The sequence below is a fragment of the Cydia splendana genome, chromosome 16 (genome assembly GCF_910591565.1).
Source record: "Cydia splendana chromosome 16, ilCydSple1.2, whole genome shotgun sequence".
NCBI classification, from domain to species: Eukaryota; Metazoa; Arthropoda; class Insecta; order Lepidoptera; family Tortricidae; genus Cydia; species Cydia splendana.
This window is the reverse complement of record NC_085975.1, coordinates 12535411-12550179: the sequence shown is the minus strand read 5'-3', so window position 1 is coordinate 12550179 and position 14769 is coordinate 12535411. Positions and strand designations below refer to the sequence as shown.

Genomic DNA, 14769 nt, shown 5'->3' with positions numbered 1-14769 from the left:
ATAAAACCCGCGCCATTTTTCCAACACTTCGCTGCCCCAATATTACAGGGTTCTATGTTTCACTTTTATCGAACTGAAATTTGAACATTGTCATAGTGACATTAAGTCGAATTTCAACTATCTTGAAAATGTAACATAGAACCCTGTAATATTGGGGCAGCGACTTCTAAACTTGATTAGTGAAAGTAAGAACAGAAATTATGAAAATGTTATTTCTTTTGCAGATCCTGATTTTATTCGTCGTTTTTCAAATTGTCAACTCCAAGCCATTTAAAGAAATTCATATGAAAAAGGATTTTGAGTTTTCCATCAAACCCCCAGTTTTGCCGATCAAGCCTTTCAAATTTATTAAACATAAGTGGTTGCATTTAGGACACGGTATAGTAAAAAGGAGTCCTTTTGAGGTGATACCAAAACCAGAAGAAAATATCGTCAATCCAGACTCACTATTAAAGGTATCGTTAGAAAAGGAATTTGGGATTGGAACTCCTTTGCCGCCGCCTCCACCGCCACTTCCTGAAGGTATACCACCAGCACCAGTGTTTATACCAGAAGCACCGGGAATTTCAAGTCCTCCGCCAAGCGTACCTCCAGTCACAGGGTCAACCATACTTGTAAGTGAGGATTATCTTTCAAGATTGCCAGCAGAGGGAGCGGAAATAATAGTAATAACTCCTCCTCCACCACCGCCAGTGGTGAGCATACCACCTCCGCCACCGCCGCCGCCTCTAGTCCCTGAGCCAATACCTGGACCTCCCCCGCCAGTGCCACCAGAAGTCCCCAAAGGTCTGACTCAAGGCAATTTACTTACGGACATAGGCAGAGTAGAAGAAATAAATGCATACCTAAAAGCGGTAGAAGGTCTCGGTATAACTCCACCTCCAGGTCTCATAATGCCCCCTCCTGCAGGGCCTCCGCCACCACCCCCCTTAGAGGCCGTATTGCCAGTGCTTAATAGCAATAGTATAGAGGTTGAGGTCCCAAAGCCTCCACTTCCTCCGCCTGTTGAAAAAACGAGCCCTCTAGTCAAAGGATCTCGACTTGCGCTCTATTTCGGAAATATTTTCTTACAAGTGATGTCGGAAGTCATATCAAGCGCTAGATCAGCTCTCATCCAATATTCTCCGCCGGCACCCATTTAATATTATGATATAATATTAATTAATATAATAAAAACACTTGTAATTTTAACTTTATAATTTAATTTTAATAAAATACTTAAAATAATAGCATATGTTACTATCACAATGTTTTTATTTCAAGTCCTTAGTTTTTAGACGTTACCGTCTACTTTAAAAGCCACCACCGAAGCCCCCAGGACCGAACCCTCCTTGGCCACCGAACCCTTGTCCCCCAAAGCCTCCTTGACCATATCCTCCCTGCTGTCCTCCGAAACCGCCTTGTCCATAGCCTCCTTGACCGAACCCTTGTCCCCCAAAGCCTCCTTGACCATATCCTCCCTGCTGTCCTCCGTATCCACCTTGTCCAAATCCTCCTTGGTTGAAACCTCCCTGTCCGCCAAATCCACCGCCTTGGTAGAAGAGCCGGCCGCAAAATTTCTAACCGACTTGATACCACGATGAAATGCACAATGGTTTCCCAGAAAAGTTATGCTAAGTCCGAATTCGATAGTCTGCCACGGCGGAACTTGCCGAAAGTACGAAACAGAAGGCCACTTCCGGTGCGAAAAAAGGGGCTGATTTAACCCATCTGATACCGAGATAGTAGTTATGGCAGCAGTTAGAAATTTACATGTAGACACAGAAAAGCGAAGTCTGCCACTATTTTTTTTGCCGGAAGTGCTTGGCAGACGCTCTCAAAGGTGACCATCGGGACCCCTAAATTAACCCATCTGATACCACCATGAAACCAATGCCAGTCGGTAGGTATGAACTCTCATGTCAGGAATATATAAGTCTGCCAAGGCTTTTCCTGCCGAAACACCATGGCAGACGAGATTATGTAAGCAAGGTCGCCATCGGTTACCCTACACTAACCCATCTGATACCACCATGAAACCAATTCCATTCGGTAGGTATGAACCCCCATTTTAGGAATATATAAGTCTGCCAAGGTTTTTCCTGCCGAAACACCTTGGCAGACGAGATTATAAGCAAGATGACCATCGGTTACCGTACACTAACCCATCTGATACCGCCATGAAACCAATTCCAGTCGGTAGGTATGAACCCTCATTTCATGAATATATAAGTCTGCCAAGGCTTTTCCTGCCGAAACACCTTGGCAGACGAGATTATGTTAGCAAGGTGTACATCAGTTACCCTACATTAACCCATCTGATACCTCCATGAAACCAATTCCAGTCGGTAGGTATGAACCCTCATTTCGGAATTTTTTAAGTCTGCCAAGGCCTTTCCTGCCGAAACTCCTTGGCAGACGAGATTATGTAAGCAACATCCGCATCCGTGGGACCGGTATACGTGATTACTGTAGGCTTATTTATTACTTTATGCTTTTACATATTTGTATATTATTATGTTATTAATGAAATATATTTATAATTTATTAAACCAATACCTAATACATTGGGAATTCATTACCTGCTTACGGCAGTAGTAGGGAGTAGTGGGTGAGTTCTGGCTCACTTAGCCAGGCCAACAGTCCCTCCCCCTTTTTTTCCCTTGTTGAGGCCCTGCAACCTTACCTTGAACCCAACCTAATGTCATTGTAGCTCGAATCTAACCTAATCTATTTTTATTGCTTTTAGAAAATATTCTAATAACAATTATCTACTTTTGCAAAGTTAAATGTTGAATTCTTTATTTCGCAAAATGAAATTTTAATGTGACTATAATGTATGTGCAATCTACTTAGAAACTGGGTTTAGAAATATAAAAACACACATTTTATATAGGATAATAAGTTTATTCAAGTAATATTCTGAACATATGAGATATAGTAACATCATTACTTATTCTGTGTACAGTGGAGAAAACATGCAAGTTGACATTTTTCGTTTTAAAATAAAGATAAACTAAACAGTATTTGCCACAAACCGATGTAAAAAAAACTTTGCAGTTGTTGATTACAATACCATATCTTAAGGCCCCAGTACACAATGGGCCATCGCCGGCCATTCCAAGGGACGCATTTATGCGTTAGAGGGAGCAAATGATATTGCTATCTCATTCTACCGCATGGCTGCGTCCCTTGGAGTGGCCGGCAATGGCCCATTGTGTACTGGGGCCTTTACAATTTCTCTCCATGAACATTTTATGATACCCAACCAACCTTCCGGTTTTCGCCCGAATGAATTAAAATATTCACCAACACCATTGACATCAATATAAATGGCTATCCGATGTCAGCCAGGTTTAAAATCCGGATCTAAATTGATAATAAGCAATTTAAACAGGTGAACAGGTAGCTGAACAAACATTGGCATTTTGTTGGCTGCAAATACATTCGATTCCACGCCTATATTCATTTTACTCATATAGTGTTACACAGAACTCATTTGCTGTCAAGAATTACCGACAATTGTCGTGTTTCTTGTGACAATTGTCATTAGCTTCGCAAAATAAGTACTTAGTATTTGGCGATATAATGGAGTTTTTATTTTATTAACATGTTGGTGGCAAACAAGCACACCGCCCGTCTGATGGTAAGCGGTTACCGTAGCCTATGGAGGCCTGTAACGTCAGTACCAACTGTAATGTCGACAAGTGTCGCACCTGCCACCGTAGTGAAATAGAGGCCAGGCCCCAATTTCACATCGGTGACAGGTGCGACGAATTGTAAAATCACTATCGCTGACGTCACAGGCATCCATGGGCTACGATTACCACTTACCATCGGGCGGGCCGTATTCCTGTTTGCCACCATCATTGTATTATTAAAAAAAAACTTTATTATATCGGAAAAAACAGATATTTCTCCTGTGAAGTTTCTGACAATTGTCAAAGATCTAGAAGAATTGTAGGTAATTCTTGACAGGTAATGAGTTATATGTCGGAATTTCGTGACAATTGCAGTGTTTCTGTGACAATTGTCATAAACTTAGCAAGAGAAATATCTGTTTTTTTTCCGATATCATAAAGTTTTTTTTTAATAATACAATGATGGTGGCAAACAGAAATACGGCCCGCCCGATGGTAAGCGGTAACCGTAGTTCATGGATGCCTGTGACGTCAGCAACAGTGATTTTACAATTCGTCGCACCTGTCACGTTGGTGAAACAGGGGCCAGGAGTTAAGTCAAAAGCTAGTAAACAGTAATCTCCTCCATAGTCCTCTCTAACTTTCAGGCAGTTTTATTAACTTCTTAATGGTATCAATGTGGAGTATAAATAGTCTACTATACATATATCCCAAAAACTTTAACGTTTACGTTTTTAAATACAGGGTGACCTTAGCCATTGGACAAACCCTGAAATCCCACATAGGGTTACTTCTCAGAAATGCTCTAACGGTAATTTCTTTTTAATTAGAACAAAAGATAAAACATTAAATTATCAAACAAAAGTTAATTCCAATAATCGACAACAAAAAGAAACATACTGTATTAATCATTGGCAGTGATTTTGACAATTTGTTTGAAAATGTGCGGCAATGATGACATTTGTCAAAAGTCAGAATCTTATTAATGTCATAAATACAAAAGATAATCAAAACGGTCGAAGAAAGTTTTAATTAATTTAATTTAATTTAATTTATAATTTAATAATTAATAATTAATAATTAATCTTATTTAAAGCTGCAACACGACTGATTAATTGACATGATTGTTCTCCCAGAAGGAGGTTCGTGGGGTGTTAGACTTTGGTACGGTCGTATAGAGGGCGGTCTCGTGACTTCAGAAAATTCCGACTTTTGGCCTACCGCTTCCGTTCAGAAAAATGTTCGACGGCCCGGCCAAACGGTGGGAGGTAGGTGGGGGGTGCTCGACCAAATGTCATAGAGGGACCCTGGCAGTTTTTGACGCCACCATTTTTTTTCAAAATGGCTGACTTTTTTTTTTAATTTTTTCAAGTTTGTCCTAGCGCGCTGAAATTTTGGTCACGGAATCTCGGGGTCCTCTAGATTCGTATGGGAAAAAAAATTTCGAAAAAATCCAAGATGGCGCAAAAAATGGCCCCTTTTATTTTGTATGGCAACTTTTAAACGGTGCGAGATAGGTGGGGGGTGCTCGACTAAATGTCATAGAGGGCCCCGAGACAAAATAAACTGCATTTAAAAATTTTCAAACGGGCCGACTTTTTTTTTTTTTTTTTTTTAAAGTTGGTCCGAGCGCGCTGAGATTTGGCATGGCGAGAGATAGAAGCCTCTAGATTCCTATGAAAAAAAAATTTTTGGAAAAAATCCAAGATGGCGGAAATAATGGTCATTTTAATTTTGTATGGCAACTTTTAAACGGTGCGAGGTAGGTGGGGGGTGCTCGACCAAATGTCATAGAGGGCCCCGAAACAAATCAAACTGCATTTAAAAAATTTCAAAATGGCCGACTTTTTTTTTTAATTTTTCAAGTTGGTCCGAGTACGCTGAGATTTGGCATGCGGCGAGCTAGGGGGCCCAGCATTACCATGTAAAAAAAATTTTTGGAAAAATCCAAAATGGCGGGCGACAAGGGCAAAATTCAAATTTCCAAGTAGGATAAGCGAGCCCGAAGGGCGAGCTTCAGGCCGGGAGGCCGAAGGCCGACCCCGCGTAGGGCCGTCAGGCCCGGAGCTTCACCCCGAATATCCAAGCGTGCCCCGCCCCCAGTAATTTTGGGCGAGGCCGAAGGCCGAGCTGCGGGAATGACGAACAAAGCAAAATCCTATACAAAAAGTGTGACGAAGACACTTTTCCTATTGGGTCGTGTTTAAGCTCCAACTTCCCGCTTAAGCCCCGAAGCAAAACCAACCCTCCCAACTGTTTTAATAAGCGAAGCGGCGGGCCGAAGGCCCGACGCTGAGCTTCGAAACCCAGCGAAGGACGAAGGCCGAGCTCCGCGTAGGGCCGAAGGCCCGGAGCGTCCCTTACGAGTTCCCAAGCCCGCGAGGCCAGGCCGAGCTGCGGGAATGTAGTGCTTTCACGCGGATCTTTTCGTCCTAGCAAAAGTACAACTTTATTTCTTTTTCCCTTTGGAAAACAAACTACTACTACTACTACTACAACAAAAACAACAGCACCAACAACAAACTACAAGAAGACCGCGGGGCCCTCGGGCCCCGCGCACAGGGCAAAATCTAGTCATACTATTTATTACCTCAGGAGCTACTAACACATACAGGTTGCTCCAAAGTAAAAAAATCGTAATTTGTTATGATACTTTGTATACTGGTTCTAAATACCATTGACGTGTAAAATTGTATTGATTTTATGAATAAATTATTGAATATTGAATATAAATACCCTAATGCATGGACACCCTGTATATCAACTTGAAAGAAAATGTTCAATATTTCTTTATAGTGCGACTCCTTAGCTCGATTTAGTATGGAGGTAGAGTCTGGCTAATAAAAGATGAACCTGCAAAAATGCGGTCCTGGTCTGACCCATCCTAAATCCTGTCCCATCCGGCAGAAAGCACGAAACTTGGCATGCAAACTTCAAACTTCAACATTTATTCAGCAAATAGGCCGCAAGGGCACTATTACACGCCGCTAAAGAAATTTTCACTTCAAAAAGTTTTGAGATGTAATGTGAAACCAAGTCGGTTATTTTAATCAGTGCCAGGGGGTGTTAAAACAGTATCAATAAGATATCTTTAATTTGTAATTTTTAGCGAGTTTTAGCGGTGGGCAAAGTAATCCGGTGATTTGGCATCCATACCAACATTGCCCACCACCAAAAACGGATTAGGGTTGTCACTTTCATCTAATTTACCCAACTTCGCATGTAAAATAAGGTTATGTTTGTACACTAAAGTAAGTTTATAAATATATACTGTATTTAATTTGTCTTATTATCCTTTACTTAGATGTTTTATCCCGTTAACTAATGAAAAACACAGCAAAAATCATATTTTTGGCCATTAAACTATTGTAACAGATTTTCTCAAAAGTGACAACCCTAGCCTTTGTAAAATGCTTAGGCGAGCCTTATATGGAAATGAGCAAAAACGGGTAGGCAACATTGCCCAGCAAATTTATTTAAAAGTTTTTACACTTATCGCTAAGTTATTAACAGGGAATGGTAGGATTGCCCAAAACCAGTGATCCTTAGACATCATCATCATACGAGCTGTATTTGAATACCAAATTGACGTGGGCAATGTTGGCGAAAACTCCGGATATCTTTGCCCACCCTCTAAAACGCAAAAAAATGGGTAAAAACACGATAAAAATATTTTTTCTTCAAATAAACTGATGCGTTTGATCACAATGGACGTGCTGAGCAAAAAAAGTAATTACGATTTGTTTTTTTTTTTGAGAAATTCGTGTTTTTTTTTAAATGCGGGCAAAGTTGGTGATAATGACCGGTACCTACTCTTCGAAGGCCGCAAAAATATATGACATGCTCTTATGGTTCTACAAATAAGATCGTGTCAGATATTTTTGCGGCCTTCGTTGTGTGTTGTGTAACATAAATTGCAGGTGACTGTATATTAGGAATAATTATTTTATTTAGTTTCAACGAAAGTTTCAAGTTTAGTACGAAAATACTTCAGATATACAATATGCACAAAATGTAGACCTAATCGAAATAAAACATTGCTTTTTATAGTAAATTTTTTTTAAAACATTCGATACATAGGTATACATAACAATAACCAGGCCACAGCGGTATTGGCCTGTAAGCTTTATCTCGGTCTCCAAAGCCGCAAAAACTCGCTAGTACTTCGTGCTGGTCTAGCCGTTATTTTTTCTTGAAGATTTTCAGAGAACAGCACGTACACGCATTATACATATAGACGGAACGAACGGCATAATCATAATCATTTATTCGTCGGAATCCATGGTATTACAGATCTAGGTACAAGACTTTCAGATATTACTTATACGAATTACATAACGCTTCCTGTTAATAGGCAATATTTTAAGATAAAAGTTCTATAATATATTACAAGATTACAATTGTCATCAAAATTAATTGACGTACAGAAGTCAAATACGTTTTTAAAATGACGCAAAATGAAAATTAATCCCAATCAGTAAAGGATGAGTCTTTAAACTTTTTTCATTTTAAGCGAGTTTTGATTTGAAGGAACATAATACTTAAATTCGACTGTAATCGTATTGTTTTAAGATAGTTTACTGAGGTTTTCAACCATTATGACCCGTAAATAACAGCAAATCAAATTGAAAGGAGACGCGAGCTGATATTTATGTACCCTATTTTTTGAAATACAATTTATCTACTGGTATACTTTCTCGTGTGCGTATATGATTTAATGTCAAATCAAGCTGTCATTTTTATTTGAAGAATTATACGTGTGCTCCGGTGCAGCCCCAGCGGGCATCTGACTTGAAGAAGAATTTTGAGTGATGTCGTCAATGTATGGAAATTGTTCGAAGGTTTACATTTGAGATTTAATTTCTGTGTTGTCTTTGTGAGTAAAAATATAAATCTTGAATTGTCTAGCTTTCAAAATCACACAATAATTCAATTACTGTCAAAGACAAAATTGTTTTGCTTCTTTCTCAAACGGACCTCCATATTTTGATATTTTGATACTTTTAGTGTCGATTTGTAGAGAATAACAGCAAATTAAAAATATAATGGCATGAAGAGTCGGTACACGGTTTCTTCGTGAACAAATTTACGTGTAATAATAATAATTATAATATAATATATATTATAGTGGTTTTCCGGGTCAAGGTCCGGGTCCGAGTCCGGGTCCGAGTCTGAGTCCGAGTCCGGGTCCGAATCCGTGTCCGAGTCCGTGTCCGGGTCCGAGTCCGAGTCCGGTTCCGAGTCCGGTTCCGAGTCCAGGTCCGAGTCCGAGTCCGGGTCCTAGTCCGAGTCCGTGTCCGAGTCCGAGTCCGGGTCCGAGTTCGATTCCAAGTCCGGGTCCAAGTCCGGGTCCGAACCGGATCCGGGTATGAGTCCGGTTCTGGGTCCGAGTCCGGGTCGCAGTCCAAGTCAAAATCGAAATTAGAAATCACCAAACGTGTACTATGCGTCGTTGAAGAGTTTTGTTCTGGTCATCATCAGCAGTTCCACTTCATCAAATGCGACAGTTTTTAATGTAAATGCTTGATTTTATGATGAAAATACAAAAAAAATCTATACTTATGCCTTTAATATTTGAGGAGTTCCCTCGATTCCTTATGGATCCCATCATTAGAACTCGAGCTTGACAAAAATGTGGCTTTAAAACTTGACTTGCTTAACAAACATAACGAAGAGGAAAAATCGCCAAACGTGAACTATGCGTGGTTGAAGAGTTCTGTTCTGGTCATCATCAGCAGTTGCACTTCATCAAATGTCACTTTTTTGAATGTGTATGCTTAATTTGATGATAAAAACCCAAAAATCACTATATGTATGCGTTTAAAATTTGAGGAGTTCCCTCGATTCCTCATGGATCCCATCATCAGAACTGGGTTTTGACAAAAACGGAACCAATCTGTATGCATATACATACAATCAAAAAACTAATTTTCAAAATCGGTCCAGGAATGACGGAGATATAGAGTAACAAACATAAAAAAAAATAAAAAATAAAAAAAACACAACCGAATTGATAACCTCCTTCTTTGAGATTTGGAAGTCGGTTAACAAACTAATATTAGCCCAAAATCTAAAATAAATGAAGTACCGATCACATAAAAAGTAAAAAATTAAATTAAGTAAATAAAAACAGGAAGGTATCATAAAATGTTAATGAAGAGAAATTGTAAGAGATGGTATTATGCCAACCAACAACTGCAAAGTTTTTTAACATCGGTTTGTGGCAAATACTGTTTAGTTTATCTTTATTTGAGAGAGCTAATATGATAGCCCGCAGGTTTGCTCACTGCTCCAAAGATGTAAAAGTCACCCTTTTTAGGGCTTACTGTACGACTTTCTACACAAGCAACCTGTGGGCTGATTATACTCATAAACGGTACAGCGCTCTGCGTGTTCAATATAACAACGCTTTCAGAGTGCTGATGGGGCTGCCCAAATTCTGTAGTGCATCGGGGATGTTCGCGCAGGCGCGAGTAGACTGCTTCTACACCACCATGCGCAAGCGAGCTACATCCCTTGTGCGCAGAGTGAGGGCCAGCTCCAACAGCATTCTGAGAATGTTGGCAGGCAGAATCGATTGCCTGTACTTGAATAACTGCTGCTTGATACACGCACGCAGAAATAAATAAATAAATATAGTTATTTTAAGGATAGTTATGTAGTTCTAACACTAGGATAACACTATTTATATTACTAACACAAATGATCCTCGATGGTCGTAAATAAAGAATTTATTTATTATTATTTATTTTAAAACGAAAAATGTCAACTTGCATGTTTTCTCCACTGTACACAGAATAAGTAATGATGTTACTATATCTCATATCTTCAGAATATTACTTGAATAAACTTATTATCCTATATAAAATGTGTGTTTTTATATTTCTAAACCCAGTTTCTAAGTAGATTGCACATACATTATAGTCACATTAAAATTCCATTTTGCGAAATAAAGAATTCAACATTTAACTTTGCAAAAGTAGATAATTGTTATTAGAATATTTTCTAAAAGCAATAAAAATAGATTAGGTTAGATTCGAGCTACAATGACATTAGGTTGGGTTCAAGGTAAGGTTGCAGGGCCTCAACAAGGGAAAAAAAGGGGGAGGGACTGTTGGCCTGGCTAAGTGAGCCAGAACTCACCCACTACTCCCTACTACTGCCGTAAGCAGGTAATCAATTCCCAATGTATTAGGTATAGGTTTAATAAATTATAAACATATTTCATTAATAACATAATAATATACAAATATGTAAAAGCATAAAGTAATAAATAAGCCTACAGTAATCACGTATACCGGTCCCACGGATGCGGATGTTGCTTACATAATCTCGTCTGTCAAGGAGTTTCGGCAGGAAAAGCCTTGGCAGACTTATATATTCATGAAATGAGGGCTCATACCTACCGATTGGAATTGGTTTCATGGCGGTATCAGATGGGTTAGTGTACGGTAACCGATGGTCATCTTGCTTATAATCTCGTCTGCCAAGGTGTTTCGGCAGGAAAAACCTTGGCAGACTTATATATTCCTAAAATGGGGGTTCATACCTACCGAATGGAATTGGTTTCATGGTGGTATCAGATGGGTTAGTGTAGGGTAACCGATGGCGACCTTGCTTACATAATCTCGTCTGCCATGGTGTTTCGGCAGGAAAAGCCTTGGCAGACTTATATATTCCTGACATGAGAGTTCATACCTACCGACTGGCATTGGTTTCATGGTGGTATCAGATGGGTTAATTTAGGGGTCCCGATGGTCACCTTTGAGAGCGTCTGCCAAGCACTTCCGGCAAAAAAAATAGTGGCAGACTTCGCTTTTCTGTGTCTACATGTAAATTTCTAACTGCTGCCATAACTACTATCTCGGTATCAGATGGGTTAAATCAGCCCCTTTTTTCGCACCGGAAGTGGCCTTCTTTTTCGTGCTTTCGGCAAGTTCCGCCGTGGCAGACTATCGAATTCGGACTTAGCATAACTTTTCTGGGAAACCATTGTGCATTTCATCGTGGTATCAAGTCGGTTAAAAATTTTGCGGCCGGCTCTTCTACTACCTGGGCGTCCGTATCCCCCGCCGAAGCTGCCTCCTCCGGGGCCACCGAACCCTCCTTGGCCGCGATAGCCTCCTCCCTGGCCTCCGAAGCCTCCTTGGCCACCGAAACCACCACCGCCAAAACCTTGTCTTCCGCCCCGGCCACCGAACTGGGCAGTGACCGTCGTCATCACGACTACTGCCAGCACGAACGTAATCTATAACAGTTATGAAAAAAAAATAGAGCTACAAAATATATAAAAATAACATTTGAAATTAGCATGCGTGACTAAAGGAACGGGCTTAGCTAAACTATGTCGCGTCAGCCATTTCATTACAAAATGACCGCACAGCGCATTTTTAGTCCATCCTCCATCCGTCCTCCCTTCACTGAACCACATTGACGGGTATGCTGGTTAATAAAAAAATAAACAGAAATAGGTAGGTACCAACAAAAGATTGCATGTAACAGTTTAGTAAGTATACAAAATAAAAACGCAACGAAGTAAAAATCTCGAGTTTTAACTGAGTATGTACTTTTATTATTTTTACAGTAGGTAGGTACCTAAAAAAGTGATTAAGTATTTAATTTAATTTAGCGTTAATAAAATTTATACCAATAAATTGTAAATAATAGGTAGGTACATACATATGTATTTAGGGAGGTGACATTAGGGTTCGTCGAAAATTGATTAAGTACCTATGTAAATATTGTAAATATACTAGGTATATTGTAATTAACTTTATAGGTAATTGTATAATAAATTAATAAGTGTATTACTTTGATATAAAATTGTATTACGAAAAACAAATACTTAATTTTTATGGGGTAACAATCTACATATATGCATTTTAATTTTTTTTTAATGTTTTACTTAGAGTAGGAAAGTAACCACTGGAGTAAAATAGGACCTGGGATAAACACATTTAAGGGTTTTTGATAACATTATGTTGTTGATCGGTAAAATATAATGTAAGTAGCACTGATCTTCTACAAGTATTATGTTTATGTTAGAATAACACGCGACGTACCTTGAACATCTTGCGAATAGTCACACTTGCTTCAATATCACACACTGATCACAACACACCAGAATCCTTGTTTAAATATGATATTACTATCCTACTGGGCATTCCAAACAACTTCATGTTAGCAAATATATTTATGCGTTTCTATAAAACTCATTATACTAATTCTATACAGCGAATATCATCTTTGTGCCTACTTTGATGGAATGCGTAAATTTGCCGATTTTATGGTTCCAGTTTTATCAATGAATTTTAGCATAATGATTTATGTATGTAATAAAATATCTTGGATATTCAAACTTTGCCATAAAATATAGACACTTTTATCTATTGGGTGTGAAGTTTGCAATAATAATATAGCATTTCACCAAACACAGGAGTATTGCTTACCTAAGTCTAACTCTAATGTTTATAGGGACCGTGCGCGTTGGAGGGTCTGCCATCTTGTGGCCAAAATCGGAAACATATGTGCACTTGTACCTACATTTCCAAAGCAAGTGCTACCATCTACCGTTCTTGTCGGTACGTTTCCTTGTGCATAGTAGGTTCTGCCATCTTGTGGGTTACATCGGAAGTATAAACGACATAATATTTATCCCTCGCGCCAAAAATCTGTCGGCTCCTAATGCTGCCCCCTATAGTTCATGCACGGGCGGGGCCTATAGGGTGAGATGGGCCGAAGCCGATTTTGTCAAATGACATTACATTATTATTAATGTCATTACGTTAATTACTCTCTGTTTGAAAATATTACGATGCCGAATTAGTCTGATGATATTTGTATGACTTGACTTTTACTTAACAGCGTCAGTTAAGCGACACCTCTGGTGAGTGCTCTTATATGCATCGCGTGACGATCGCTTTTCTTTCATCTATGACAGCGCTATATGCAGTTTTTCTTGTATCCAAAAGGCTATTGAATCTATAATATATATTCTGATCTTACTATCATAGCCTGGTTGATAGTGCAATAGTCTGTATCTTTAGGTATTTAAAAAAGAGTAAACAAAATCTACCCACAAATGGCTTCTTAAGCCAGTTGAGGGTAGATGAAAACATTACATGATCAAATAATGTAGGTTAAAGTCAGGTCGTTCCGTGTCAGATCCAGGCGGTTTTGTATTTGGCTGGTTAATCAATAAATGTTATAACTACCCGAAAATGTACAAATTATTTGTTTACTTTTATTTAAGTACTTACCTAAAGATACAGAGTATAGTAAAGGGGATTCCCACTGTCGTCACTTGTTACGTCAGGAACGCAAACTTTGAGCATCTTTTAGCTGTCTGACGTTTTTAATATTCAACCGGGTCATCGGATTTGACACACCCTTGTGAAAAATGTACCTATGCGTAAATTTTGATAGCTTCACCGTGTCAATTATGATAAGTGGATAATAATTTGTTTACTTACTTGACTAGTCTAAGCAAACACCAAGGGCAAGGAGTTTTCAATAAAATATAGCCAAGGTAATGCGTTGTTTCAATATGCCGCCAGAGTGCAGCACTAGCACCCATCGTAAACCATAGAGTACTCAACTTATACATACTGTACCTTAAACTGTTTTTTGACAAGTTTTCACAGACAATGAAATATGTCATTGATACATCAAGGAGGTATGTTTACAAAGGGCCTACCAGGAAATGCGAAAATCGAAACTTAGCTATCTGCCTCTTTATCGCTCAAATATGCAAGAGCGATAGAGAGGTTAGATAACAAAATTTTGAGTCTCTCGTTTGCGGTAGCCCCCAGATTGTGAGTAATGAGGAGGCAAACTGACATTTTATCACGCCAGGTGGCGACTCCGTAATGTAGTTGCTGTCACTGTCAAATCACATACATTTTATCAAATAAATTGTAAACATTCTCCTTTTTCTCCAAAATACTCCAATAATGTGCGACAAATTGTGGAAATATAGGATCTCCCTTTTTTCCCAAGGACCCGATATGCATAAATCGGTGAGAAAAAGCTTTGAGTATCAAAAACTAAGGCAAATGACAAAGACCGTTTTTATAGGCTGCATTTTAAGGAAGATAAATATTTTGGAAAGAGTAAATACACAAGTAAGCTAAGTTTTAATGAAGTAGTA

The 14769-nt window shown here is 39.0% G+C and overlaps 1 protein-coding gene across 1 annotated transcript; it reads right to left on the bottom strand.

The window, feature by feature from the left end:
• Positions 1-1185: 1185 nt before the first annotated feature.
• LOC134797892 (uncharacterized) lies at positions 1186-12803 on the bottom strand. Its single transcript, XM_063770241.1, has 3 exons — positions 12683-12803; positions 11673-11868; positions 1186-1531 (listed from the first exon to the last, which is right to left on the bottom strand). Exons 1-3 carry the CDS (start codon positions 12689-12691, stop codon positions 1293-1295), a joined length of 444 nt encoding a protein of 147 aa, XP_063626311.1. The 5' UTR covers positions 12692-12803; the 3' UTR covers positions 1186-1292.
• Between the last annotated feature and the right edge of the window lie 1966 nt (positions 12804-14769).

Excerpts from the sequence above, each read along its gene's own strand:
- LOC134797892 (XM_063770241.1), bottom strand. Across the intron at positions 1,532-11,672 it reads CGGGGGATACGGACGCCCAG|GCGGTGGATTTGGCGGACAG; the intron begins GTAGTAGAAGAG and ends TCTTCTACCAAG.